At 41.8% G+C, this 26,877-nt stretch overlaps 1 protein-coding gene and 2 long non-coding RNA genes across 4 annotated transcripts in view; 2 read left to right on the plus strand and 1 right to left on the minus strand.

Moving 5' to 3' along the window:
* Positions 1–6,529, plus strand: part of PLA2R1 (phospholipase A2 receptor 1) — a 44,438-nt gene extending 37,909 nt beyond the window's left edge. For both annotated transcript variants that reach the window (XM_035331372.1, XM_035331371.1), the window contains exons 26-30: positions 899–1,039; positions 1,455–1,571; positions 2,007–2,183; positions 2,851–2,880; positions 3,092–6,529. In XM_035331372.1, the coding sequence (XP_035187263.1) occupies positions 899–1,039; positions 1,455–1,571; positions 2,007–2,183; positions 2,851–2,880; positions 3,092–3,306 (680 nt within the window). In that variant the 3' untranslated portion in view covers positions 3,307–6,529. The remainder of the gene's footprint in view (positions 1–898; positions 1,040–1,454; positions 1,572–2,006; positions 2,184–2,850; positions 2,881–3,091) is intronic.
* Positions 1–25,933, minus strand: LOC118169772. Its single transcript, XR_004752272.1, has 3 exons — positions 25,799–25,933; positions 25,466–25,568; positions 1–33 (listed from the first exon to the last, which is right to left on the minus strand). It is a non-coding gene; the product is annotated as an uncharacterized LOC118169772 (long non-coding RNA).
* LOC118169773 lies at positions 13,101–14,591 on the plus strand. Its single transcript, XR_004752273.1, has 2 exons — positions 13,101–13,353; positions 14,438–14,591. It is a non-coding gene; the product is annotated as an uncharacterized LOC118169773 (long non-coding RNA).
* Positions 25,934–26,877: the final 944 nt, after the last annotated feature.

Here is a 26,877-nt window from a genome sequence, read left to right on the forward strand (position 1 = left end):
CCCATAAAATATTGGCCATCAGGTCCAGTCCATCTGAAAATGGAAAGAGAACTGCCATAGTAGGAAAGAAACAGGAAAATTACTTTCTCTCTTCAGTGAATACTATATTAACTGAGAAAAATGATTATTGTTAATAACCTAGCTTGAAGGGAAATAAATTCAGTTTATTACAATTAACTGTCGAATGGGAAAAGAGAAGTATTTAGTGCAAAGTGAAAAATAAGTCACATCTTCACTGATTGCACGTAAAAGATATTGCAACTTTAAAAAAAAAAAAAAAGGGGGAATATAATTTCCTGTATCCTAAAATACATTTAGTTTCCTCAGAGCTCTGTCAATTACCTGGTCTTCATTTGAACATAGAATTCAGGTCTGGAACTGCACTCAGCCCAGGACTGCAGAGTCCTTGGCAGCATCCAGCTCTCCGAATTGTAGTCACCCTGACTCAGGGAGGCTCTTTGGCACAGTATATTGTACACTGGAGAGGCTGTCTGCTGCACTCCAGTGGGAAGCTCTTATCTGCCTCTGTGCCATGGTATTTGGCATTCAGTTATCTTTGTGGCTTTGTGGAGAGAAGCTCTGCAGCCCCTGGAAATCCTTTGGAGATGCTGGGCGGCCCAGAGTGCCTGCCGGATGCTCCTTAACTCCCTGTGCACATCACTCTGTATTAGATAAATATCCTGCTATTACTGTGCAAGCCATCAAGGATTTTCATCTGGAGTAAAAGCAGCTTTACAATTCTAATACAAATGTATACAGTCACTAGATTTTCACTTCGAAAAACAGAGACATAACAGAATAACATACTTATTAGCATTATTCCAAAACAGTGTGTGGTATGTTATATTAATGTGTATGTTGTGGTGCCAATAAAGCTGTGCTGTTATTTCTATCACAGAGAAGAAACTCACTAACTATAAAGGCTTATGTTCAGAAAAAACTGTTCCCTGGATCAAATTCAAAAACAGTTGCTACAGTTTTACCACAGTTCTCCAGGGCACAAGTTTTGATACTGCATATGAAGTCTGCAGAAATCAAGGTAAGTGATTATTTTGTAGCTATAAAATGTCATCATGATATCTTAAAAACCCACGTTCTTCTGAAAATCACAGCGTGTATTTTCTCTAGTGCAAGGTAACAACAGTGGAGCTCATAAGCCTACAAAAACGGAGGCTACGTACATCAAAAAATGTTCCTTTCCACATGAAAATACTGATTTCTGGAATAAGACACAAAACGTATTTCTTCCCGTCAAAATTGTTATAAAATGATGTGTGAAAAGTTTTATATCAACCTGAGCATTTTCACATTAGTTGCAAATTTAAGAAGTTATGATGTATAACCAGACATTTCAACCTTTTCAATTAAGGTTCTTCATATTAACTTCTTAAAAAGCAATGTTACTTTTTAATTTCAGGAATTGTTTGAAAATCTGTTTTGTGTTTAATCTGCAGGATCTAATCTTCTGACTATTCAAGATGAAGATGAAAATGCCTTCATTCTGGAAGAATTGCACAGTTTGGGTTATTCTGTGCAAATGGTTTGGTTGAACATCCTGCATGTTACAGATAGTAAGTTTTGGGTGGAAGAGAACTGAATGTGAGAATACGGATTTTTTATTTTTTTAAATGCTGGTACAAGCCCCTTCCGAAGCAGTATTATCTTTTGAACCTTTTTTCACTGTTTATTACCTGTTTGTTGTATACCAAAAATTTTCTGTAATCATTACTTAATAGGTTTCTGAATAGTCGATATGTATGCATGTGTGTGAGGGCCTTTATTTGCTTCTTAAAGAAGCACTACAGGCTATCTTCTGTATCAGCTATGTAGTATATTTTTAAATTCTTAAGCAACAAAAAAGGATGATAATAGCCAAGCAGACAAAATCCTGGCATTCCTTTAATACAGTATTATTTTTTTTGTGTGTGAAGGTAAATCCAACTGAAACACAGATGCTTATCAAAGCACAATGACATTTTATAATGATTTATAACTTCTGCCCTTAGATGAGACAGTCTCCTGGTCTGATGGCTCTCCCTTAAATTATTCTAACTGGGGCATCAGAGAGCCTGAATTTGATCATCTCAAAGGGAATTTCTGTATCAGCCTGAGGACCACAGATGGTATATGGCAAATATCTCCATGCAGAGAAAAAAAGGGATTTGTATGTAAAATGGATGCAGGTATGTGCTTTCATAGAAGCAGGCGATCATGTCCTTATAACCATTGTTTATGTGTTCCTTGTTACTTTCTCTTAGTTTTTATTTAAATAATTGCATTGTTTTGTACTAGAAAAAATATCTGTGAAAGAACAAACCAGGCAGGGTAACCTCCCTCTGAGGGACCTGTGCAGCCTTTTTGTTGCTGCATGCTGCAGTAGGACTTTCTTCTGGATGGGTGCGCAGAGAGCCAGGCTGAGCTCCACAGACCACACAGTATGTGCACCTGCATGGATGTGAGCGATGGGAAAAGATATCTGCAAGAGACCTCAAGTGTTGTGAGAGCTCACCCAAAATGCCAAAATCACTGCAGGGACCAATAGCTCAAATAATCCACAACTGCACTCTCCTGTTCATGCTTTTGCACATTCTAAAGTGTCTAAGTACTGCTGTTCATCCTTGCCACAATGTCAATTCCTCTAAATTTAAGATATTTTAGGTAACGCATTTGGTCATGTTTAACTTGGCCTGTTGTAATCCTATTGACGTGAGTGAAGTTAAACAAAGAGCAGCCTGCTCTGGTATGTTTTGGGGCAGATTGTCTTCTGAGTATCAATGTTACCCTGAGTATATATACTAACTTTTGTTAGTTCTGTCAATAGTTTTCTGACTGTTCTGGATTCTATTTCAGATATTGATGCAACAGCACCCTCTGAAAAATGTAAGTTCCTTCTGGTCCTTTCTTAATTTTTGTATGGAGTAATAATATGTTTGGGGTTGATATTTTTTGAGATTACTTTTTAATTGTTAAACCAGTGATTTAAAATGCATATCAAGAGTGTTTTATGCAAAATATTTGTATTTCTATATTTTGAATAATTTATAAATGTGACTATATTTGCATAATAATGATTTCTGTTCTTCCATTTCAGCATCATACCCTGGGCTTGCAGCTCTGGCTGTTCTTGTAACATTAGTGATGCTGGCTGCCATTTCCATTTTTTTGTGGTGCCTTTACAAACAGAACAACAGACTTTTCAGCAGGATACTGTGGATTAGAAATGCCTATTTTCCACAGATTAACGCTGATGTTCCTGCTTTGGAAGAAAGCATCCTCATTTCTGATTTTGAGAGAGATGACAATTAATCTATCAGAAGTAACAAGCAGTCAAGTCTTCAGTGTTAAACTCCACATCCTACAGCATTTTTCTTTCCATAAGCCAGTTGCAGCTCATCCTCTCAGCCATCAGCAAGGACACCTAAATGCTGCTGGAAGGAGCGGTGAGAGGAGTGAAGCAGCAGCCACTGCTCTTTCCTTCGTTTTGAATTTGTTGCAGCAAAGTTTCTGAACAGTTTCTGTGGTGAACAGTGAGGAGCTGAGCACCAGGCACATCTGATCGCACCAGCACCAAGCCCAAGCTTCCTCAGTGGCAGAGGGTCTGTGGCCCCTTCTCAGGCGACCCAGAGCACGTAATTCTGGAGAAACCCTTGCGGCTTTGCTAGAAGCGTGCAGTGGCTGCTGTGCTTGGACTGCTTTGGCTTGGTGGCAGAATTTGATGAGGATGCACAGAACCGTGGAGAAATTGGCTTATTTGGGAAAAGTGGGAAACTGAAAACACTCCCGTACTACAAACCTCAAACCACTCATGTGGAGCAATTGTGTCCAAGCCCCTGAGCAGTGGGCATTTCCACACAGCTTCTTCCTTCGGGAACGTTTGGGCTTTTGTGCTTTGTTTTTAAATGTTGCAGAAGCTGCTCATGAACCAGCGTTAAAATTTGTCCTTGAATTTAGGAACTCTGAAGCATATTCCAAGGATTATAAGTTAGTTCTTTCTAATACCTATTGCATCCGTAAAATGAAGAGTTAATTTTCAGGCAGTGGATCCTTGCCAGGTGGATTTCCAAGCCTGCAGAAAAATGAAGTGACTTTTGATGTGGGAATGTCAGAGCTGTGGTAGTTTGGCCCATGATGTTTAGTTTACGTTATAAAATATATTAGGCTAGAGATACAATGATGTATGGACTTTGTCATCCTAAAGTTAATATATTCAGTAGAGATGTTTCTGGTGCTCTGTTAGAAAACAATGTGATCTCTCACCCAGGTTATTTCAGAAATCAAATCCCATCAACCTCTTCTAAAGACACTTTGGGTCAATATCCATTAGAAGAAAAATACTGTTATGAGTCTTGTTAATGTTATAGTAATAAATGGCTTTGGTGTTCACCTACGGTATTACTGCAAGCAGTATTTATGTGCACTCTTCTGAGACTCAGCTCTCCAAACATAAGGAGAATATGAGGGAGAATCACATCTGCAGTTCCCAAATGATGCTCCTCTCTCTAGTCAGAGAGTCTTGTAATCCCAAAACACACCCTCAAAAGGCTGCTTTTCACTTTTAGTTGTCATACCAAGGTGCTAATGAAGGAATGAGCTTGCACTGGCCAGTTGTTCCCCCGAGGCTGGTGGCTGTGCAAGACCCAGTTTCAGGTTACAGTGGTCCAAAGTGGACACGCTGACTCCCTGGGGGACTCCCAGACCCTACCCAATCCTCCAGCCACTTCTGTGAAAACATCTGAATGGTTTTTGGAGGATTTTTAATTTTTATTGCAGAGTGGAAAAACGAAATGTTAGTCACAAAGAGTTACCTCAGCATGTAATTATTGTGCCTTCAGTCATCTCTAAAAGCTGCTGTGAAGGGCTGTGCATGTTGTTGGGTCGGTTTGTTTGTTTGTTGTAAGGTGACTCATTCTAAGAATTTTGCAAGAGCCCTAAGATGGAGACACATTTTTGAGAGTTTAGCAAGCAGCCAAAGCCAACTGCAGTGCTTTTATTTAGTATTTATGCATGTACAGAGGAATGTATGACTTCCTCTCAGATTTCACATGGCCAGTTCTATAAACATTGCAAAAATTGCCTTTTCATGTCATAATTATGTCTAGGGTTATATTTTTCTTAATTAGTTGATACATAGAATATTTCTGTGCTGGTTTACAGAATTCAAGAAACGTGGCCAGGGAGGCTAAGATGCATTTGATTCCAATACAATTTTCATCTGACTTTTTGAAAAAGCTTCTGTGGCTGTAACTATTAGATGTTCTTATTCTGAGCTTTTTCTGTCAGGGGATTTTTCCATCAGTTTTTTTCATCAGAAAAGCTAAATAGCTTTTCTCTGTATATTTTGTCTTGTGGTTTGACCCCATCCATTAGTCTTCAGGAATGTTTTAGAAGCTTGGCTGTGGATCTGCAGATTTATGTATGGGACTGCTTGTATGTGAAGCCCACTATTACAGGTTGTGCACTGCAGCTTTTGAGTGTAGTTGCCAAACCATTTGCGAGTTGTATGTATGAACTGTGATAGCTTCCACAGGGCTAAGTTTGCAGTAGCTCACATTTAAAAAAAAATAAAAGATTGTGACCATCACTCCCTTCCCCATGAGAATTTCACCTATTTAAATACAGTTGGAGGAGCTAAAACCAACATCTTTCCTTCATCACATTCACTGACACGTGTACTCACAGCCTTCTTACAGCAGCTAAGAGAGGTTTGCAGGATGCTTTTTGCTTGCAGGAGTAAGCTGGGTCACCTCAGAGGATGTGCCATCTATCAGGCTCTTACAGTGTTACCTAGTTGAGCATACTCTGTCAGATTTTGATGTTAATGAAGGTGTATATTTTTTTCAAAAAACTTGACATAGGCATTTTATCAATTTTCCTTGAAGTCTGTTGTAATCATTTTTAATATATTTGAAGGGCAGTTGTATAATATAAATAACCCTAACCTCAAAATAGTGATCGTTGATTAACATAGACTATGATGTATGTGGTCTTGCATTAAGGGAAAAATAGTTCAAGCAGTGTTTTCTTCATGCTTTGAAATAGTTCTGAGGGAACAGTCCTGTAAATATTTATTTTAAAAATCTTTCATCATTTAACTTTTCTAATTGCAAGTATTATTCACTCAAGAATGTAACTGTTGATTGCTTTGTGTTCCTTGTTCTAAATCTAAGAACTTTTTTTTTATGGTGAGAACAATTATTTACTGGAGCAACCTCCCCAGAGGTGTGGTAGAGCCCCCAGCACTGAAGGTTTTCCAGATGTGATTGGACAGGGTGCCAGATAATCTCATCTAGGTTTCCTTCTGCCATAAATGTTTGAACCTGCTGATTTTTTGAGGTCCCTTCCCATCTGGGTTGTTCTGTGATTCTATGGATTTTGTCATAGCTCTCCTTTGTTTTCCCTTAATCCAAGATCTCCTACCCTGTTCCTGATCAGAGTATGTGGTGCCTACGTTTTGATTGCTGACTGTGATATTATTGGCAGTGATGTTCACTGTATTATTTCAACTGGAAAATTAAAGTGTGAATAATAACTCTCCGTGCGGCAGTTTTCCTTTCCCCAGCTTTAATTAGCCGCTAGGCTTTAGTGTCTTCTAGCAGCAGTTCCCAGGCTTTGCACCAGGTTATCCTGGCAGAGAGGGACAGCTTGCAGCAGGCTCCTTTCTGCCTACCTGGCTGGACCCAGCAGACCCACAGGTGTGTGGTGGCTCCAGCGTTCTGGAGAACACTCCAGTGTTCCCCAGGGCATGAACAAGGGTGTCCTGGGACCTGCATGCAGGAGGTGCTGGGAGGGGGAAGGAGCCACACGCTGTCAGTAGATACAGTGGGGGGGAGCACATCAGTGGGGGGGAGCACATCAGTGATGCGCAGGTATTCTCCCAGCCTAGTGCCCTGCAGCTGGAGAGCCAGGGCCTCCATGGGGGTGACAGGCTGGAGGAATTTTCCTGCTGGACTGCAGAGGCTGTGTAGTTTGGGATCCGTTCATTTCTGCCACAAGCAAGGTGGAAATACACAGAGTGCAGAGCAGTAGCTTCCGTTGTAGCACTGAAGTGTTGCCCATGTCTGAGAACCAGGTTCACCAGAGCCTGAGCAGGCAAGTGAAGGTTGCATGTTCCTCTGCTGTGCCCATTTCTTTGAGTGGGTTTATTGAGAGGGAATTGTTAGACATTTTCATACCACTCCCATGATTTGGAGAGGAAGAGTATCCCCATGAGAGATGGGTGTATTTAGGCCAGCATATAACAAACCTGGTCTGCCAGATAGTAAGTTTTGAAAAAACGAAACAAAAAAAAAGAAAAGAGAAGAAAAAACCACATGCGTATTTTTGCAGACTGCTTCAGGAGAGTATTTACCTCCTGGTCCCTTAGGCAGCCCTTGCCATGCATCTGTGAGGAAAGAGATGTGAGATGCTGATGAATTTGTTGCATCCTGGCTGGACGGGAGGCTGCAATAGGAGCGTATGTATGTGTGCTGGACAGGTCTGGCGTGACCAGGAGAAGCAATGGTTGTGACACAAGGCTGGAAGTGGGCAGTGTGACTCCTAGGCTTAGCTCTGTCCAGTTGTGCCTCTCATGAGCAGCGCTCTCCTGCTATGCTCAGGGAGCCTACTCCCTTCCCCAGCCTTTGCACAGGTTCTCACACTTCTGTGACGAGAGGCTATGGGGCTGCCTTAATTCTGCACTGCGATCCAGAGGGAGCGTAAGGAAGAATAACTTTGCACACTGTATGAGACTTGACCAGCTCTGGTTCCCAGGGTGCCACGGCACAAAATCCCATTTAATTTAGCCTCCTACATTTTTCTTCCATCATGTTGCCCCTCCGTTAGCTTAATAACAAGCATCCTCAGGCTCCTGTAATAACAAATCCCCTGTAATGAAATCCACAGCATACCCTCCCTCCAGGCCATTTATATATAAGCAGGCTTTTTTGGTGTAAAGCTAAATTACGCCCATTCAGCAACTGGGTTCAAAATCCTCAGCTCCCAATAAAAAGGCCTCTTGCGCTAGAATAATATTTCCTTTGGTGATCAGCGCGGCGTTGATGTGAAAGCCCCGAAGAGCCGTGCTGATGTCCGGCAGCCTGGGGCAGCCCCTCTGCGGGCAGCCGGCAGGAGCAGATCGCCGGGCCGGAACCCTTGGCCTTGGTGACACTGCACGGGCAGCTCGGAAACGCGGTCCCAGCCTGGCCAGTAGGTGGTGGTGGCACACACACAGCTGACAAAAACCGTCTGAAAGTCACAGGGATCTGCTCTGGATCCTTCCGAAGATTAATTAAATGGGTAGCAAAACTCCCAGCTGTCGGGACTCTGTAAATAGAGGCACACAAACCTGGCTGCTGCAAAACTGCTTTACGATAGCTTTTCAAATCCCAAAGCTCGTTCTCAGAAACTTGAAAGGAACGCATCGAAATGCTCAGAATGGGGTAATGCCAGACTTTTTGTTGGTGGGTGGGTCTGGTTTTGTTCGGGGAGTGATGGGAAAAAGCCACCTAGGCTCCCGAGTATTAAAGAGATAAGTAAATGTGTATTTGTGGTATGTTTTGGGTTTGATCCTTTTGATGGAAAGGTAATTCACTGAAAATGCTAAAGCTGGGTTTCTTTACAGTAAATGGATTTGTTTTAATACTTCTTGACTATTTTGATGCAGAATTTTACTTACTAGTTTATGTAGGTAAAGGGAAATGAAGATATAAACAGACGCTTTAAATCCATTGCATAAATAACCACTGCACTGTTGCAAGCAGATTTTTTTCTTCCATTTCTCAACTAATGCTCCAAGTTGCTCAGACCCTAGGAGCTGCTGATCCCTTTCCATACCCATTATCTTTATGCAGGATGACGATGATTTAGATTCTGGTTTTAGAAACTGCACTATTAAGAAGAGCATTGAGGAACATTTTTAATAAAGTCTCACTTCCATGCCTGTTTTTATAACCTTGTTCCCTTGTGCGGCAGCTCTCCTATGCTTTCTTGATCCTTCAGTGACAAAGCACATACGGGTGTCTGAGGCAACCGGCTAGACTCAGTGTGCTGGAGAGCTTGCAAGTAGCGCTGCAGTAATTTATAAGCTGGTTCTGAACTGCAATCATTTCCAAAATGTAGACTTAGATAATAGCGAAAACACTTCTACTGCTATTTCCTGTATTTCTGATGCTTGCTTCTGTTGGCTAAGTTGTTGCTCTTTTCTCAGACTCAGCCTACAAGATAAATCTCCACTCTGGTTCTCAGAAATAAATGCTTCAAACCATAATTTTAGGAGAACAGCAGCTAAACCTGAAGATGCAAGATTAATCTTGGGATAAAAGTTAGGCTCCTCTGGATGCTAACAGGGAAATACGGAAGATGTTCTCTGAATCAGGCCCACATAGTGCCACCTCCCTGCCTGCATTCCCTGGGGAGGCCAGCCTGCAGCCACTTGTGGCCAGTCCCTGGCTATGCTGGGCCATCCACGACAGGGTAGCCAACAGAAAGCAATCGCTCTGGCAAAAGCAGGCATCCCAGACCACAATGACACAGTCACCCGGAAACCAAAACCCTCCCTCTGTCTTTTCAGATTTCTCACACATGGATGTTCATATTCAGAAATTAAAAGGTTCCACTTACTCTGCACAAAAAAAAATTCTGTATTTTTCGTTCACTTTTTCCTTTTCTTTAGTGTGTATTGAATATTATCCCACCAAGTATGTTCCTTTTGCGAAGCTATTTGTTCAGGCCATTTGTTCTAAAGCATGATCTTAGGACTTTGAAACTGATAATTGCCTGATGAAATCTGCTCTGCCACTTCCTCCTGCCATAAACTTTGTGTGCATTGTAGGTGAGAAGCCCCTGAAAAGTCCTTGCTGGAAGCCAAGAGCAAGCGTGCGCAGAGCTGATAAAAGCTGTAGGAAGGACAGACTCGACCTAATCAGCAGCTTTGGGCTGCGTGGCTTCACTGATGCTTGGTTGGAGATTGCATCCCAGAGCTTGATGCTTCCAGGTTCACTCAGGTATGTAACCAGGATCCCTAACGCTGGATGCTGCCAACGAGCTGGGTGTGCATAAACTTTCAACATAAAGTAAAATAATAGTGAGTCATGTGCAGCTTAATTTCTTATGGTCCTTGCACAGGCTGAGCATAATTCTGCTTTGGCTGTACTCCTTTCTTTTGGGAAGTTTCTCCTGATGCTAGCACGCTTCCCTATTATGTATCTGAAATCTCATACCTACCTAAATGCTTAGGTGACCTAAATGTATTTTTTAGCGTTTAAAACTCAGTAACATCAGAAGGATTCTTTCTGAAAAGCTCTGAGAGAAGGTAATGTCTCTGCTGCTGCATATCATGTCCTGTTAGTCCTGTGGGATGTTGAGAGGCAAATTGAATTACTTTAAAAATTGCTTTAAAAGCAGGTACCAAAGATGAAGCTGTACAGGTGGGACACTGTGGCTGTAAAAACCATAAGGTGCTTTTCAGTTAAATGTGGAAACGCATCAGAGAATCCTGGAGGCTTTCCATCTGGAAAGAACGATTAATATAATACAGAAACATTAGCTACCTTTCCCTTAAAATACTTGTAGAATAAATAGTGGAGTGGCTCTTTGCCCCATATTGTGCCCAGGAGGGCTACAGAAGTGTTGGATTTATCACTGTTTGCTCCTGGGATGCCCTGTCCCAGGGTCAGAGCCCCTCTGCAGCGCACACCCTGCCTGTCACAGGCACACTTCAGGTACGGACAACGGGAGGAAAACCAACGTGGGCTCCTCTCTCCCTCCTCTCCTATACCATCCATCCCCCCTTTCCCCTCCAGAATGCATGCAGGTCAATGATCTGAATTTTAAGTATGGCTGTCTGCATCTAAACTTGCTTCATTTTTGCCTGAGAGGAAGAATATAGAGTGGGCCTCCGGTGCTCTGCCACTTGCTCGGGTCTAGCACAAAGCCAAGCCCAACGTGGGGGAAAGATGACACTGACATGAACTGATCCCTGGTAAAAGCAGAAGTATAAGGGGAACAGAGATCATTTATTCTCACGCGTAGAGATAACTAGAACGAGAAGCAACTGGCTGAAACCACAGCAGAAAATGTGTGATAACCATGAGAAGGGCTGGACTGAACAAGCAGCCACCAAAGTGGTAGGGTCACTTGCAGTAGCAGTGTGCAGTGCCACATTTGATAACCATTATTTAGAAATAAATCAATCAATCCAGCACCACTGCTGGAGAATAGATGCAAAACACTGCTGGATGTCCCTTTCAGCTCAGTCTGGGTCAAGATTAATTAAAAAAAAAAAAAAAAATACTGGTGTGTGTGATTGCTGATGCCTCATCCCACTGCCTTCTAGCCCAAGCTTTCTGCCCCCCACCGGTGTTCAGAAGCTAGAATTTAGGATCTCTGCGGACAGAAATTCCATGCAGCTGGGATACTGGGAACACCTCTGGTTCCATTTGCGGCTAGCCTCAGGGTAGAAAGAGCCAGCTCTGAAATGAGCACAGCTGAATCATCCGATTGATCTGCTGCAGCAGCCAGCAGGCCATGGGCGCTCAGCCTGCCCTGCGTAGCGATAACCCACGCACAGGATGGAGGAAGTGAGTGGCACTTCCCTCATTAGAAGTGAAGGGCTTAATCAAGTGAAGGCCCAGAATGAAGAGCACATAAATAAAAGGATACGTGTGAAAAAGAAACTTTTTTTTCCTGTTTTTTCTTTTACTTTGTTTGATTTTGTTTTGTTCGGTTTTATTTTGTTTTGTTTTTCCAGAGAAGGCACAGACCCAGGTGCCAGGATGTCCGATAATCCATGTAACAGTACTAAAAAAAATAAAAAAAATAAATAGTGGAGACGAAAATTAATTCTAACATGGATATTCCTCAAACTTTCTGGAAGTGGTGTTGAAACAGCTCAAGCTACACAGGGCATCCTGTGCAGGAATGGCCTGAGGATATCCCCACCTTCCTGGGGCAAGAGTTGCTCTGCCAAGCTCCTTTCTGCTGGGGTGCCTTTTCCAGGGCTTTATCAGTGAGCTGTAGCTGTCTCACCCCTAGAGAGCCACGTGCCTTCTTGCAAAACCCGAGAGGTAAGGAAAACCCACCAGAGCCCTAGCACCATTCTGTGGCTTTCTGCCTCACTCTGGAGACAAAGAAAATTCATGGGAAGTCGAAAACCACCGGAGCTCCAGAAAGCCCACCTCAGAGAGTGTTCCCAAAGACAAGGACACCCACAAGAGGCACAAGAGTCAAGCTAAGGTGTGGTGCTGTGTCAGTGCTCTTGTTTATTATTTTTACAACTGCGTTTTAAAGCAATGGATCTTTTGATCCATATTAACTGCTGCTCGGGGAAAGGAAAATAAAGCTCACACAGAAAATAACAAAATTTTCTGGCCGGAGGCCAAAACTTCACAAGAGAATACTGGAGCATAATATGTTTTGTTTAACGTCTTTGTTTCTGATAGATGTTGACTGAATTCAGGGGGATGACGGCACTTCGAACAAAACCAGCTGGGGAAGTCACTTTGTTAAATATTAACCCTCTACGGAAGAGACTAAATTTGAAATGTGCATAAGAAGCATTCTGGGAAAATATACAAATTATTTAGATATCTCTGGAAAAGAAATACACTATGGCTTGTATTTTTAGCAGACAAGGAGGAGACAACTTGTGATCTATGACTGAATGCCTCACAATGGATAACAATTCAGCCTTCATTTTCTCCCCGTAGTATGCTTCAGCAGCCCTCAGGTTGAAACAACCCTAATATTAAGGAATGACTTCAGGGAATTAGTAGGAGTTATACATTTCTTGTGATATAAATCATACAGGGGAAAAAGACTACTTTGTGAGACTACTTTGCAATAATAAAGAAGGAGGGTAGGGGCCTCACGGGTGTGAAGAGGAGAGGAACAGCAAACTCTATCTTAGAAAAGGTTATTTTGAAGATACTGCAATAAATATTCAGATACCTGATGTAATAATGTGAAACAAAGCCAAAAAGCACACTGTCTTTGGGCAGCAGGCTCTGCTGTGGTATATTTCTGTCTCTAACAGTATGCTCCCAAACCAGAGGTGGCCATATAGCACGTGCAGGTATTCTATCCCATCGCAGGTGTTTTAGGGACAGGAGAAAGGAAGAGTTAAATTTGGGCACTACACCAAATTCCTTTGCAGTTCTATGTTTAACTTGTGGCCAGTCTTAGCTATAATTACACCATGGCATGGATGCAGAAAAAATATGTATATATATATATTAAAGGAACAAATACCCTGGTACAAAAACAAGGATGGGGTAAGGAAAGAAATTTAGAAACAATTTTCACCATTTGCTTAACATGTTGGAGATCCTTCCCTGCCTGATACATTGGTTGCAGCACAGAGACATCTGCTGTTAGCAAGTAAGTGCCAAAATAGATGCAACAGAATGTGTTATTGTTTAAAGCAAATAGATCATGTGGGATACTGAGCTGATTTTTGTTTTGTTCCCCGTAATTCAGCGTATAGTCGTTTTAGGTATCTGATTGTTAGACAAAAATCTCATGGTTGTTCGGCAAGCTGTTTAAAGCTGAGCTGCTTAACAATTAATTTAATACCGGAGCTGTGCATATTTTTGACTTGGTAATGCTGTAGGTGGTTTTACAGGCTTAGCGAAAGTACGATCCAGCAGGCAATAGAGTAATTAGCAAAGTACCTTCTAAGCTTGCCCGTTCTCGGATTATTTGCAACTCTAGTTGCTTTGATATAACTTGTCTGTGTGTGTGCTCTGACAGCTATTACGACTGATGAACTGAAGTAATTATGAAGTGTTCCCTTTCCAGAAGGCTCTGCAGCGCCCTGCCTGTCCCGCGACTGACTGAAATTACAACTGGTTATGTAAAGCGATCGCTTGCAGCATTTGTGACAGGAAGCATTAGGCTCAAGCATCCCAGAGTGACCAAGAATGAGGTTCTTACTGTGGTACCATACATTTGAAGATCATAGGGAAATCGACACGTTATGACAGGAATTTGTGCAAAAGGGACCCAACCCTGGCTCCTGCTGGTAAGGTGCCATTTGTACCAGATCCCTTAGATTGTGGGTCCTGCTGCTTTAATCCTGCCCTTGTGAAAACAGAACAAAACAGCAACCAACCAACCAAACCCAGCAGGTGGACTGCTGAGCATGTGCGGGCACGCACTGCTCTTTGTTTGCTTCGGCAGTTGCGATAGCAGTAACAACCAAGTGGCTGAATGGCATGAGCGCAGCGGGCAGTCACTGACTCCCAGCACCAGCCAGTCTTCATCTGTCTATTCCACAGAAAAACTTGACAAAGAGAAAGGGAAAGCAATGCATTTTGCTGTTGTGCTGTTTGGTGGCAGGTACTCTCAGAAGAATTTGCCTGATGCTGGGAGGTCCAGGCTCTGTCTCCTGGCTTTGCTACTATCATGTCCTCTTGGCCAACTGGCCTGTTTTTTGCTTTGGGTGTTCCACATATTAAAAAAGAAAAAAAAAAGATTGTTTGTAGAGGTCTTCTAGGGGAAATGATTGTACCATGCAAGTTCCAAAACCACCACATTATTATTAAGTGGAAAACCCCCTTGCAGTAAGAGTTTGAAGTACCTGAGTCCATCTCTGTGTCCAGCCAGCTCCTAAGGACAGACAGATAACATGTTCTGCCAGAAAACTGTTGGTAAGGTTTAATTTCCCAAGTTCTTTTTTTACAACTAAGCTCAAAGTAACTTTTATTCTCAGTTCAGGCTAATGTAACAGGAAGGAGCTAAAATGACAGTGTAATGAAGTGGATAAACTAACTGCATTTTCAGTAACATATTGAGTTAAAATGCAAGATTACTGTCCACAACTTTTTTCATTACAGCACTGTTATGGTGTTATATTACAGCATTAACAATCTTTCAAAATCCATGGTATTGTTTATAAAACTAAACTGAATGAAGTCAACTTCAATTTAAAATGATGTCTAGCACTATGTTTGTTCATGCTTTCTTTTTGTGCCCAATGTTTCTGTTTAAACATGTTTTGCTAGAAGAATAAAGTCTGCTCTGACTTGGTCTCTCCACTAACTTTTGCTTTTAAAGTCCAGACTCTCGGCTTGCTTTTGCTCATTCCTACTTTGCTATGTCTGCCATGTCCTCTCTGGCACCGCTTGTGGTTATAAAAGCTTGTGGGAATAAAGGTTAAAGATAAATGCTAGGTTTAACAAATACGGTTATTGTTGCCGAAAGGAGTCATTTCTGAAGTTAGTGCTTGGATCATTCTATTTTTGAGGTAGGATTAGAATTGCATTCAGCATTCCTGCCTGAGTTAGAGTTAAAATTAATATCCTTTTAGCACTTTGTCTTTCTGAAGACTTCAGATAATGAAATGAAGGGCTAGATTCATAAGGGGAACATAGTCTAACCATCGGACTTTATACCAACAAGTAAATATTCAACAGGTCACAATGAGAACATGAGAGAGTGCTCCAGTAGTAACAGTACTCATCTGTGGGGAAAGGGAAGAGGAAGACCTAGATTTGTCTTTGTGCTCTAATAAATAGTTTTGTGCTTTGAATAAAGTGGACCTGCTCCAGTGAGAATTTGATATAGTCTAGTAGTTACTAAATTCACTTGGATTGATGTGGGGTTTGGATTCCTCTTAGATAAAGGGATTACATCTGAGTCTCTCATAGCAAAGATATCCAAACTGCCCATGACAGCAGCAACCTCTCTTTCTCTTTCTGGGAACTTTCCCAGTGGACCAGTCCATTGACAAAGTTTAGAGAAAAGTGAGGATCTGAACAACTGCACTGTCAGGACTTGTACAGGGGTATCGGGAGCAAAAGGAATGCTTGGGAAAATGTGGGCGTGCTGCTGAATGCGGTGGCGGTAACAATGGACACAGAAAAGACAAATATATTCTTCACCTTTGTCTTTACTGATAAGGTTTGATTTCACAAATCCCAGGCCTCTGAGAACATTGGGAGCATCTGGAGCAATGAAGATTTATCCTCAGTTGCAAAGATCAGAACATTTAAAGAAATTGGACATAAGCAAGTCCCTGGGACGTGATGGGATGCATCCACAAGTACAAAGGGCAGATGTCACGGTGAGACCACTCTCAAGTAACTTTGAAAGGCCACAGTGATCAGAGAAATCTCCTGAGGACTAGAAGAAAGCAAATGTCATGCCTCCCGTCAACAAGAGAAGAATGAGGATATGGGCAACTACAGGCCAGTCAGCATCACCTCGATACCTGGGAAGGTGATGGAACAAATAATTCCACAAACAAGTTCCAAATATATTAAGGACCTGAAAATGATTGGGAGTCAACAGTGTTGATACATGAAAGGAAAATCATGCCTGACAGACCTGATAGCCTTCTATGATGAAATGATCAGCTTGGTGGACAAGCAGAGAGTAGTGGATGTTAATCATCTTGATTTAGCAGGGCTTTCAACACCAGCTGCCATAACATCTTCATTAACAAACTGATGACTAGACAAGTGGTCAGGGAGGTAGATTGAAAACTGGTTGAAATGCCAGCCCTGAAAGATTATAATCAATGGCACAAGGTCAACATGGGGGTCAATGCCACTTAACATGTTCATTAATGGTCCTTGATGATAGGTCAGAGTGCACCCTCAGCAAGTTTGCAGACAGCTGAAAGCTGGGAGTGGCTGGTACACCAGGTGGTTGTGCTACCATTCAGGGGGATCTCAACAAGCTGGAGAAATCAGCCAAGAGGAATCTCACCAAGCTTAACAAAGGGAAATGCCAAATCCTACAACTGGGAGTAAGGCCCCACCAAAACAATGAATGCAGGTAACTCTGCCTAAGCTGGGGACCAAATGGCTGGGAAGTAACTTTACAGAAAAGGACCTGGGAGTCCCGGTGAACACCAGTCTGAACATGAACTAGCAATGTGCCTTGTGGCAAAGAAGGTCAACAGCATCGTGGGCTGCATTAGAAGAGTTGCCAGGAGGTCGAGGGAGTTGATGGTCCCCCCCTGCTCAGCATCGGTGTGATGCATCTGGGAGTGCTGGATCCTGCTCTGGACTCCACAATACAAGAAAGATAGGGATTTGGTGGAGCAAGCCCAGCAAAAACCACAAAGATGATTAAGGGACTGGAACATCTGTCATATGAGGAGTGGCTGAGAGAGACTGTTCAGCCCGGAGGAAAGAAGGCTAAGGGAGATCTTATCAATTTACCCAAATACCTAAAGTTGGGGTGAGTAACTTAGATGCAGCCAGACTCTTCTGAGTGGCCTCCAGTGAAGGTACAAGATACAACAGGCACAAACCAACATACAGGAAGTTCTTTTTAAACAGAAGAAAAAGTTTTGTTTTGTTTTGTTTTTACTCTGGTGGTGGTTAAACGCTGGAGTAGGTTGCCTAGAGAGGCTGTGGAGTCTCTGTCCTTGGAGATACTCAAAATACACCTGGACACAGTTCTGGGCAACCTGCTCTAGCTGACCCTGCTCTAAGCAAGGGCTTGTACTAGATGACCTCTAGAGATCCTGTGGTTCTTTGACTTCGTTACTTGCATTCATTTCAACAGCATCTAATTCTTGCAGGTTCACTGGCTGTAAAGAGATTTCTGATGTTTGTGAAGTCATTCATGCCAATGGGACCTAACTATGGGGCACAGGTTCACGCTGAGGCATTTAAATACTGCCTATTTAAATGCTGCCTGTCCAGCCCCAGGTTATTCTGTGTGGCCAAACTGTCCAAACCCTGTGAAATATGCACAAACTTTAAGACACTTATGGACTTCAGAGTGAAATGTAGGACATATGTAACAACTGATGTTTTAGTACTATAGGCATATTACTGCAAAAAAAAAAAGTCTCCATAAAGAAATAAGGCTATTTAATTTAGCATGAATTAAATAGTTCACTATATGCAACTGCATTTTCTTTGTTACTATAACTCTTTATTCATTCTCTCTGTTTTTCCTTCTTAAAAGAATGTTGTAATTTATTTAGGTATATTAAGAATAAGGACGTATATAAATCAGAAAGTGATAATAGCACTGTTTAGTTATTTTAGTGATTATATGGTATTACTTTTTTTTTTGACACAAAAACAGAACTAGAAGTACTCAAGTGTTGTAAGTAAGTCTTCTATAAGACACCATAAAGAGCAGGCTTACTACTTGGCTGGCTTAGCAAAGGAAGGTGAGTAAGTACTGAAACGTGTTTGGAAAGTTTTAAAAAATAAAATAAAATTGGGCTTTGAAATCAAAGTCAGAAACAGGTTGAGCTTGGACATGACTGAAGGTTGCTGCAATAGAAATCAAAGGTGGCCTCTGGAGTGACCAAATACAGAATAATTAGGCTTTATAGCTTAAAGCCTACTTTTAAGTTTTGTCTAAATTCTTATTCACAGTTAGTGCATGTGCAGAGCACTGCAGGTCTGAGTCATAAGGGATCTATGCTGTTCTGTATTATCTTCTTCCAAATTCTCCCTCTCACATTCTGCATCAAGTACACAAAACCAGCTCACCAGTACTTGTGCAGTGATGAAAAGCTGATAGCAATGCTCTCATAGTCTCTCCCTGATTTATCCGTGGTGTCAAGCACAGACAGAAGTTCTATAAACTCATTTGTATGCACTGTCCACCCACAAACTTTATCTCGTTGTGTGAGTGTTGAGTCACAGACAGGTAGTTCTTGTTCAAGCCTCAGCTTCATGTAAGCTGTGGGTAATAACAAAAGATATTTCAGTCTCACTCTCAGTAATGATAAAAGCAAGGTACAAATAATTTCTTTACAGCAACCCCCCCCCCCCCCTCAGATCAACAGAAAGAAGGGATGAGCAAATTCCATTTAGGAGCATCTGCTCATTTGTTCACCAAATAGGAGCTTTCATCCAGATCAAGAAATCACTGGTGGACCATATCAACAGGATCACTCTTGCCCACATGCTTGCTGACCTCGTCAAAAAACTCTCAGGAAGCCTAGAAGGTAAATACTAAGTTTAGAGATGATGTGTTGGCACCACCTAAACAGATCATATTTATCCAGGTGCATGCTAATGCTAGTCTTTATTGCACTTTCTACTGCTTTGCCTGGAACAGATGTCAGGCTTGCCGGCCTTTGGTATTACCCATCGTGCACCCTCTTTTTCTCTCTGAAATGACTGTAGAGATTGATGTCACACGCTACCCTGCAGCCCCCAGGGTCAGAGAATTATTATTATTATTATTATTATTTCCTGTCATTAGCAGATCTGCTCCTTCTTAACTGCACTCCCTCAGGAAGCCCAGGTGCCCCGCACACAGTCCTGGGGATTTGCTGCTCTGCATGTTTTGGGTGACAGCTCTTCCCAGTCAGTCCTGCTTCAGGCAGTCTCTGCTGAATCCCCCAGAAAGGAGGGTTCAGTTATGGGAGTCACCTGCTTATTCCAGTAAATATATGCAAATGCATCATTTGGCTTCTCTGCAAAGTTTTTGGCCTCTCTTCTGTTTTCCTCTGCAGTTGTCTTTTGGTCCAATAGACCAGTGGTCTGCATGGTCAGAACTCTTCTTAGCTCTAATTCCTTTTGGTAGCTATTGTTCACACTTTTTATTGCTCTTTCAGTGTGTTTTCTTATGTTTTGGGTTATGACCCTTTCTGTTTTTTTTTGTTTGTTTTTGTTTTTGTTTTTTTGTAATTTGAAGACGTCTTCAACTTCTTGTTTCTGATAACGTGCCTTGTGGTGACATTATTTTGTGCCTGCTTCCTCTCCGAACTTCTGAAGACTTCAGCACACACCGATGCTGCGTTTTGTGTTCTTACTGGTTCTAGCTGCTCCTTTTGGTTTCCTTTTCACAAACTTTCTCATTTCTACATCTCTGTGCCTCTTGAAACTGAGCATAGCTGCTGTGAATGCCTGACCTTTGTCAAGCCCATAGGAATTTGGAATATAAACCCAGGAACAGCTATCATAAGCTGAAGATCTAGAATAAGATCTTGCACATTAATGACACCAAATGAAGGTCTGCATCTCTTCTGTGGTTTCCTCATCCAGCTGCTCTGTGAAATGGTACTGGTGGAGTCAACGGCGGTTACCCAAAGTACAGTTTCTGCGGATTTATTGCTCTGTATGCTTTAAGCTGGCATTTCAATCCATGCAGAGCCTGTGTCACTTGCTGGGTTCCTGCTTTGTTCATTGGATTTGATTATAAGAGCTCAGTAGCAGATTTCCCTGCCCTATGACCAGCAGAGGTGATTCTTACATTTTCTGTATGTATATGATGTCCTGGTACTGTGATGTCCAATACATTTAGTATGTCACTGTCTTCCTGTAAGACATTTGATTTCCCTCAGTTCATTCATTAGATTTTTACAATTTGTGTAAGAGTATGTTTGTTGGAGGTTTCATTTCCTTCCTCACCTCCCGTTTGAAAGGCAGTCTCTTTGTTCTCTGTTCCCTGTTTCTGCTCTCCGGTCTCTTCTACAGTCAAAAAGGCAGAATTTCTATGGCTTTGTTCATGGCATACTGGACTGTTTGTTCCCCACACAGGCTGCTCTTCAATTTAGAGCTTAATCACAACCTTCATGACTTTAAATGCCAGAAGTTTAGCCCCCTGTGAGCCCATCCTTTCTACGCAAGCTCTTTTAATCCTAGATATTCTCCCAAATCCAGATTAATGTGAAATTTTGCTCTTTATACCATCCTCTCAGCTGTACTTTGAAAACTTGTTTCTTTCTGGTCACACACGGGGCAGTGGAGATAACACAGTTGGATAAGGTCTCTGACAAGCTGCCTCCAGAATGTCATGTGAGCACCAAAACCACAGGCTTTTTAGGCAAGCAACAAAAACCTGGCACTTTTAGGAAACTCACCTGCTTTGCGTGTTTAAAGATTAAAAACAAAACAAAACACCACTCTTTCATTTAATTTTAGAATCCTTTCCACCTGGATTAGTTCTTATTTGCTTAGAAACATTTTCCAAATTATAACTGATTATCTTTAAACCATCCCTCCAAACTAAGTTTTGCTGCAATAAACTTATTGTGTTACCAAATATTATCTGAGTAGCCAGATCCCACAAACATTATTTGAAAAATAATCTTACATTGGCACAGTAACAACAGAAAGTGGCTTTTGAGAGACTGAACACATTAACGCTGTCAGTAGAACTACTATGCTGAGACACAGCTTCCATTAAAAAGCCACAACGCAAGTGTCAGAAACCCTTTCTTAAAGTACTATGAAAGAGTATCATTCGCCACTTACTTTGGGGTTTTAAGCACTTCTCTGAATGTTAAAGCACTGCTTTTATTATTTTGTTGTTGTTCCAGGAGCATGTAGAGATCCCAGCAAGAGTCAGAGCCAAACCAACACACACAGAAAGACATTCCCCACTGTAAACAGACAAGATGCAGAGGAGTGGATGCATCCACACGCCTTTCTTTGTCTTATTTCTCAAACCTGTTTCTAGTATTTCAGGCGGCCTTGTCTAATCTGAGTTTGAATATGCAGCAGGACAGAGCTGCAGGCAGCACTCTAGAAGTTGGCACAGTCAAATTTGGGTAAAAAAGGAGGCTGGTGTTAGAATGAAGTGTTGTAATTCCTTTTTATTTATTCTGGAAGTAACCTACCATGTTTCTGTGTAGTGGGAGAAAGAACGGTCTCTAAAATGCTACAGTTACACCAGGCCTATATATATATATATTTTTTTTTTAATTATGAAACTTTAAGAGAATTGAATGTAAGGACTTCTAACAATAATCAACCATTCAAACCCAACTCAGAACACTCAGAACTCAAAACCTTGGAACTTGTGCTAAAGATTCATTCAGATTATTAAAGAAATACAAGATGCATACAAATTCAGATTCTGCAGTTTCATCTTAAGCTTACTGTGCAAGAGGATGATTTCATAACATGCTAGAAGGGTAAACCACTGAAGCAGGAAATCTAAAGCTACAACAAAGAAATGCCATTTCTCTTTGTGTTCCCTTTTTGCTAAAAGTTAAATATTCTTTAATGTTTCAAAGTAATTGTTCTCAACAGCCAGATAAAAAAGCAAGCTGGCAAACAGAGTAAGCATCCATGAAGAAAAGACCATCAGGTGGAGTTAATGCAAACAAAAACAAAAGCAAAAACAACAGCAATAACAATAAAAACCACCACCAAAACCAAAAGGTATTGCTTAAAAACCTTGTCATGATCTCTCTTTGTCCAAATAAGTTGCTGGATGCTTGTCACCTCACCTTACAACTTTACTAATTATTTTTCCACGGCCACATGGGATTAACTCAACTAAACCAGACTTGTGAACGTGTCAAAAAAGAATAATTTGGCTTTTGGCTATGCTTATGGTAAAAGTTGCAACTGTCTACTTTTCTGTTCTATTATTTAAATGTGTCCAGGTCTGGTATTTTGAAGGCTTAGCAGGCACTTTACTAAAATCAGAGACATGTTTTAATATTAAACTTAGCAGCAGAACCAAAGTAGTAACAAAATCTTTTTCTGCTCCTGCAAATCTCTTAAGCCCTGATCTGTTTTGTTTTGTTTTCTGTGAAGGCCTGGTTATTGCAAGCACTGATGTTGCAAGGTGGAAAAAGTAATAAACAACTTTTGTTCCCTGTTCAGATGTTCCAGCTTCAAAGTCATTGCTGGGGGGGGGGGGGCAGAGAGGGGAAGAACTTATCATCTCCAAAGCCACTTCCCGGTCTGGGGAGATGCTGGAGGTAGAAAATCCTTTTCCAGCATTCCCTTTGTGCTCACTGCCATAGGATGCACTCAACCTAGCCAGAAAAACCAGATTGCCAAAGTGTTGACAGTAAAAGAGGGAGGACAGCTGCTCAGGCAAAGTATCTATTTAATGTGGTGAGCAGAAGAGATGGGGTGGAGATTTATGGGTAGATAGCTGTTGACACTTTCTGCAGGTAAGGCCATTGTTATAAGCATATGGACATAAAAGCAAAGAAAATATCTGTTGATGAGCAAGAAAAACCCCTGCTAGAAGTACAAGGCTCTTAGTCACAATGTCGGCACCTCCAAAGGATTTTTGATTGGAAAGGTAAAGTCATCTGCTTGGGATTAATAGGAACGGCTGCTGTGCATTAACGTCAGCTCTGTGGTGGAGTCCCTTCTGTATCAGAAGTTCTCTATTTGGCATGTTTTCCCTGTAGGCATGTTTGAAGTTTGCTCTGCTGTTAGTGCTGCTTTGCAATGAGCTGTAGGTAATGGGGACATGATAACATTTGTGATCTTCAATGCAGAAATTGTTCACCTATTATGCTGTGAGTATGCTGCTGTGCAGCTCACAGTTAATGCAGAGGCCTCATCGACAAAGCTAGGATAAATCCTTTAAAAAATTGGTTTTGACATTGCCATAATTTTGAGAAGTTTTAGCACAAAATTAGTTTTGCAATTAACAGAAAACTGTATGAGATTTTCATAGTTTATCATATGACACAAATGCACATATTTTAATATTATTTTCTGCACTCTTCTCACTGTTCTCTACTAAATACTGCTCTTTTTTTGGTTGTTTGGTTCTGGTTTTGGTTCGTTTTTGTTGTTGTTGTTTTGTTTGTTTGTTTGTTTGTTTGCAGAGTGATCATTCCATGTACAACCATCTAACTTAAAGAAATGCTTTCTCATCCTCCTTTTTAAAATCTGATGTAATTAAAACACAAGTGACAAGAGGAAGGCAGTAGTCTTCCACAGGCAAGAGGCACATTTACTAGGTCAGAGGCCCAGCAAGTTCAGCAGAGGAAAAGTTATTTGAGATACTGCCTTTGAAAGCTGGCTTCATTAGGAAGAAATGTGTAGGAGATTTTTACCTTTTTGGGGACAGGGGAAGATGCTGTACCGCAGAGCGGTATGAATGAGAGGACTTTCCAAGTTCTGTTCTCCAGCTGCCCGTGGCAGTGTTACCCAGAACTAATACCATAAATGGATAACCAGTTGTATAAATGTTGATGTGCACCAACTCTTTATGCAAACAGAAGCTGTTGACTCTACTCAGGTCAGAAGCAGGCAGCCTGGAAGCTACTGGTGGCAACTGGTAGTCTGGTAACGGATGCGGGGGCTGGTTTTTCTGGGTAGGTTGTTTGGATTTCTGGTTGAGCTCCTGGGATTCAACTCATAATTTTTGGGAGCATCTGGTTGCAAGGAATACTTGGCCTTGCTATTTGACTGCCACATATGCAGCTCCACCCAAATAGTATTTTCCAGCATGCAAATCCTTTTAATTCCTCTAGCCCTGATCAGTGTGTCCTACAGAGATCAGTGCTGTCACTGTGGACTTTGCCCTGCCCAGGCTGCCAGGTAGACTGACAGTCCTTTGCTGTAGTGGGGGACCGCATGGCATCAGAGCTCACAAAAGTTGGTTAGCCAGAGATGCTGCCCGAGCCCACTGAAGGGTTAACAGCCACAATTCACTGATTAGCTTTTAGATGATCATTTCCACAGACTTCAGAACATTGTGCTGTGAAAGTTTTTTATCTTATTAGAAGACACCAAAAAAAAAAAAAAAAAAAAAAAAAAAAGAAAATAGTGTTTATTTTTTTTTTTTTTAAAATCCTTGATATAAAAAATAGCAAAACTACTGTATACCTCCCAATTGACACTATGGTTTTCAATAGCTTCCTATTTCTGAAACCTCTGTCATCAAAACAGTCTTGGATTGTGCTAGATAAGTAAAGCAGTAGTAGAGTTCTGAGTCTATATATTCTTACCTGTCTGCTGCTTGGCAGGGAGCAGAGGGAAAGGATACATTTTGGTGGGCCTGCAAAGGATGTATGTTGTGTATCTCCTTTTACATTAACGTATGAGAGTGTAAGTGCAGGGCACACACATGCACATGCAACTGAAACCAACAGCAATTAGTTCAAACAGCAATTTTTAGTATCCTTTGGCTTTCTTTAATTTCTGAGTCAAGATCAGGGCCTGATCTTGTGTTATTTAGCATGGTATTATAGATGCAGATAAATGAAAAAGGACCTCAAATTGGAAGCACACACTGAAGAGTAGATGTGATATAAATTTAGATGTCTTAAGATAACCTCCCCCATATTAATATAAGTATTTGCTGATACATGTTCAGTAAATAGCATGCTGTTAATTTCAAAATAGCTGGTATATGTTCAGTCAATTCTGCACTGCATGCTGTTAGTTTTGAAGTTAAACTCTTTACACCAAAACCAGGACAGTCAGTTATTGCATTAAAAATAGCACTCATTTGGAAAGATTCATGGAAATGCCGTGTTCACACCTAGTGCTTCTCATTATGATGTTTTATTTAAAAAATATATGTGGTATCCCACCACATTTAATTTCAGTTTCAATAGCTTGCTTTTGTATCAGACCCTCCAGTTGGGAATTTCTGCCTCCCACTCTCTGCACAGAGATGTGAGTGCTTTGCTCTTCCAGACAACAAACTCTTTCTGGTAGTAGAGCTTCAATTTTGCTGCAGCTATGGACCCCTCGCTGCCTGAAACCAACTTAAGATCTTAAGAATAGCTCCTGCCTTCGCAGCCAGGTCTGGCTCTGCGGTTTCCAGCAGCACAGAACAGTTGCTTACTTACAGATGCCTGGTTTTGTTCACTTTCTTTCCGCTCAATTCCCAGTCCGGCACACCCTCCACTCCTGCCTTCCCCGGGTGGCCAGATTCCTATGTGATGGGCACATCTGAAACACATAAAACAGACAGCATGTTGCCCTTCCCAGCATCGTGAAGATCTGTTTCTCTCCCTGAATGACTTCTCTAAGCCAAATCAAAATAGATTTTTCTAGCCAATATGTTTTTTCCTTGCAACTTTGCAAGTGCTTTCTTGCACAGCTGGGGTTACAGCCTTTCCAGGTCAGCGCTGAATCACAGAACACAGAGCTATAAACAGACACAATTTTATTTTACATACTTTGTCAGCTTTCCTTTCTCTTTTCCTCCTTCAGGCCAACTGGTTGTTCGTCTCTTTGTGCTTTTATTTTTGGTTTCTGTAACTTCCTGTATTCAGCATCATAATTTTCTCAGCAATAACTATTTCAACTGCTCCCTGTCTCTCCTCCCTCTTTCCCTTCCCTGGCAGAAGCAGATCAGCTCACTGCAATTTTAGCTTCTAGCTACTTGAAAACGCCAACTCTTAGAAAGTATCGCGCGGCTGCCTGCCACTGTTCTGTTCCCTCTTCAGGGTCACAGCCAACACAGGTCTAGGACGGCCGGGTGGGGAGGACTCAGTGGCCTTGCTGGGGGTGTCCTTACGGGTGGGAAATGTGTCCCCTGGGCATGGCCACAGCACAGAGTGACCCACGGGGGACACTGGGGCCCTCAGCTGCCGGCCAGGAGGGCAGGGACCCCTGCCTACAGCCTGTGGGGACAAGCTGTGGGGACAGGTTGCTGGGACAGCCTGTGAGGACAAGCTGGGGTGACAAGCTGTGGGGACAAGCCGGGGTGACAGCCTGTGGGGACAGGCTGTGGGACACGGGCCTCACACCAGGCCCTGGCACATGGCCCTGGTGCTGGGAGGGGGCGAGGGCCGCAGGGTGGCCTATAAAAAGTGTGTTTGTATCCACCCTTAGTTATTTTACTTTAGCATCTGCTATTACTTGTTGTTTTTTGTTGCCTTTTGTCACTTCTACCACATACTCTTTCACTTTTAACCTTTGTAAAGCTTTGGTTTTAGCTTTAATTGCTGTGTGTTCATCAGGTCTGGTTCTTTACTTTTTCTTCACTTTTTGTCCGTTTAAAATTGCTACTTAATTTCTTTTCTACTTTAACTACTTTTTTGTTAGCTTGTTTTGAACTCTATGAGGTAAGTAGTACCTGCTTTCCGAATTTTTCTTGCTTTCTTCTCGATTCTGCTCGTTTTTTTCCTCACTTCTTTTTTCTTTCACTTTTCCTCTTTTTCCCCTCCTCGTTCTACTTCACTTTCCGCGTCCTTCCCTCACTTTCGCTCCCTTTCCCCGCTCGCGAGCCCCCTTTCCCTTTCCTTTGTCTCTC

Source organism: Oxyura jamaicensis, chromosome 7, assembly GCF_011077185.1.
Source record: "Oxyura jamaicensis isolate SHBP4307 breed ruddy duck chromosome 7, BPBGC_Ojam_1.0, whole genome shotgun sequence".
Taxonomy (NCBI): domain Eukaryota; kingdom Metazoa; phylum Chordata; class Aves; order Anseriformes; family Anatidae; genus Oxyura; species Oxyura jamaicensis.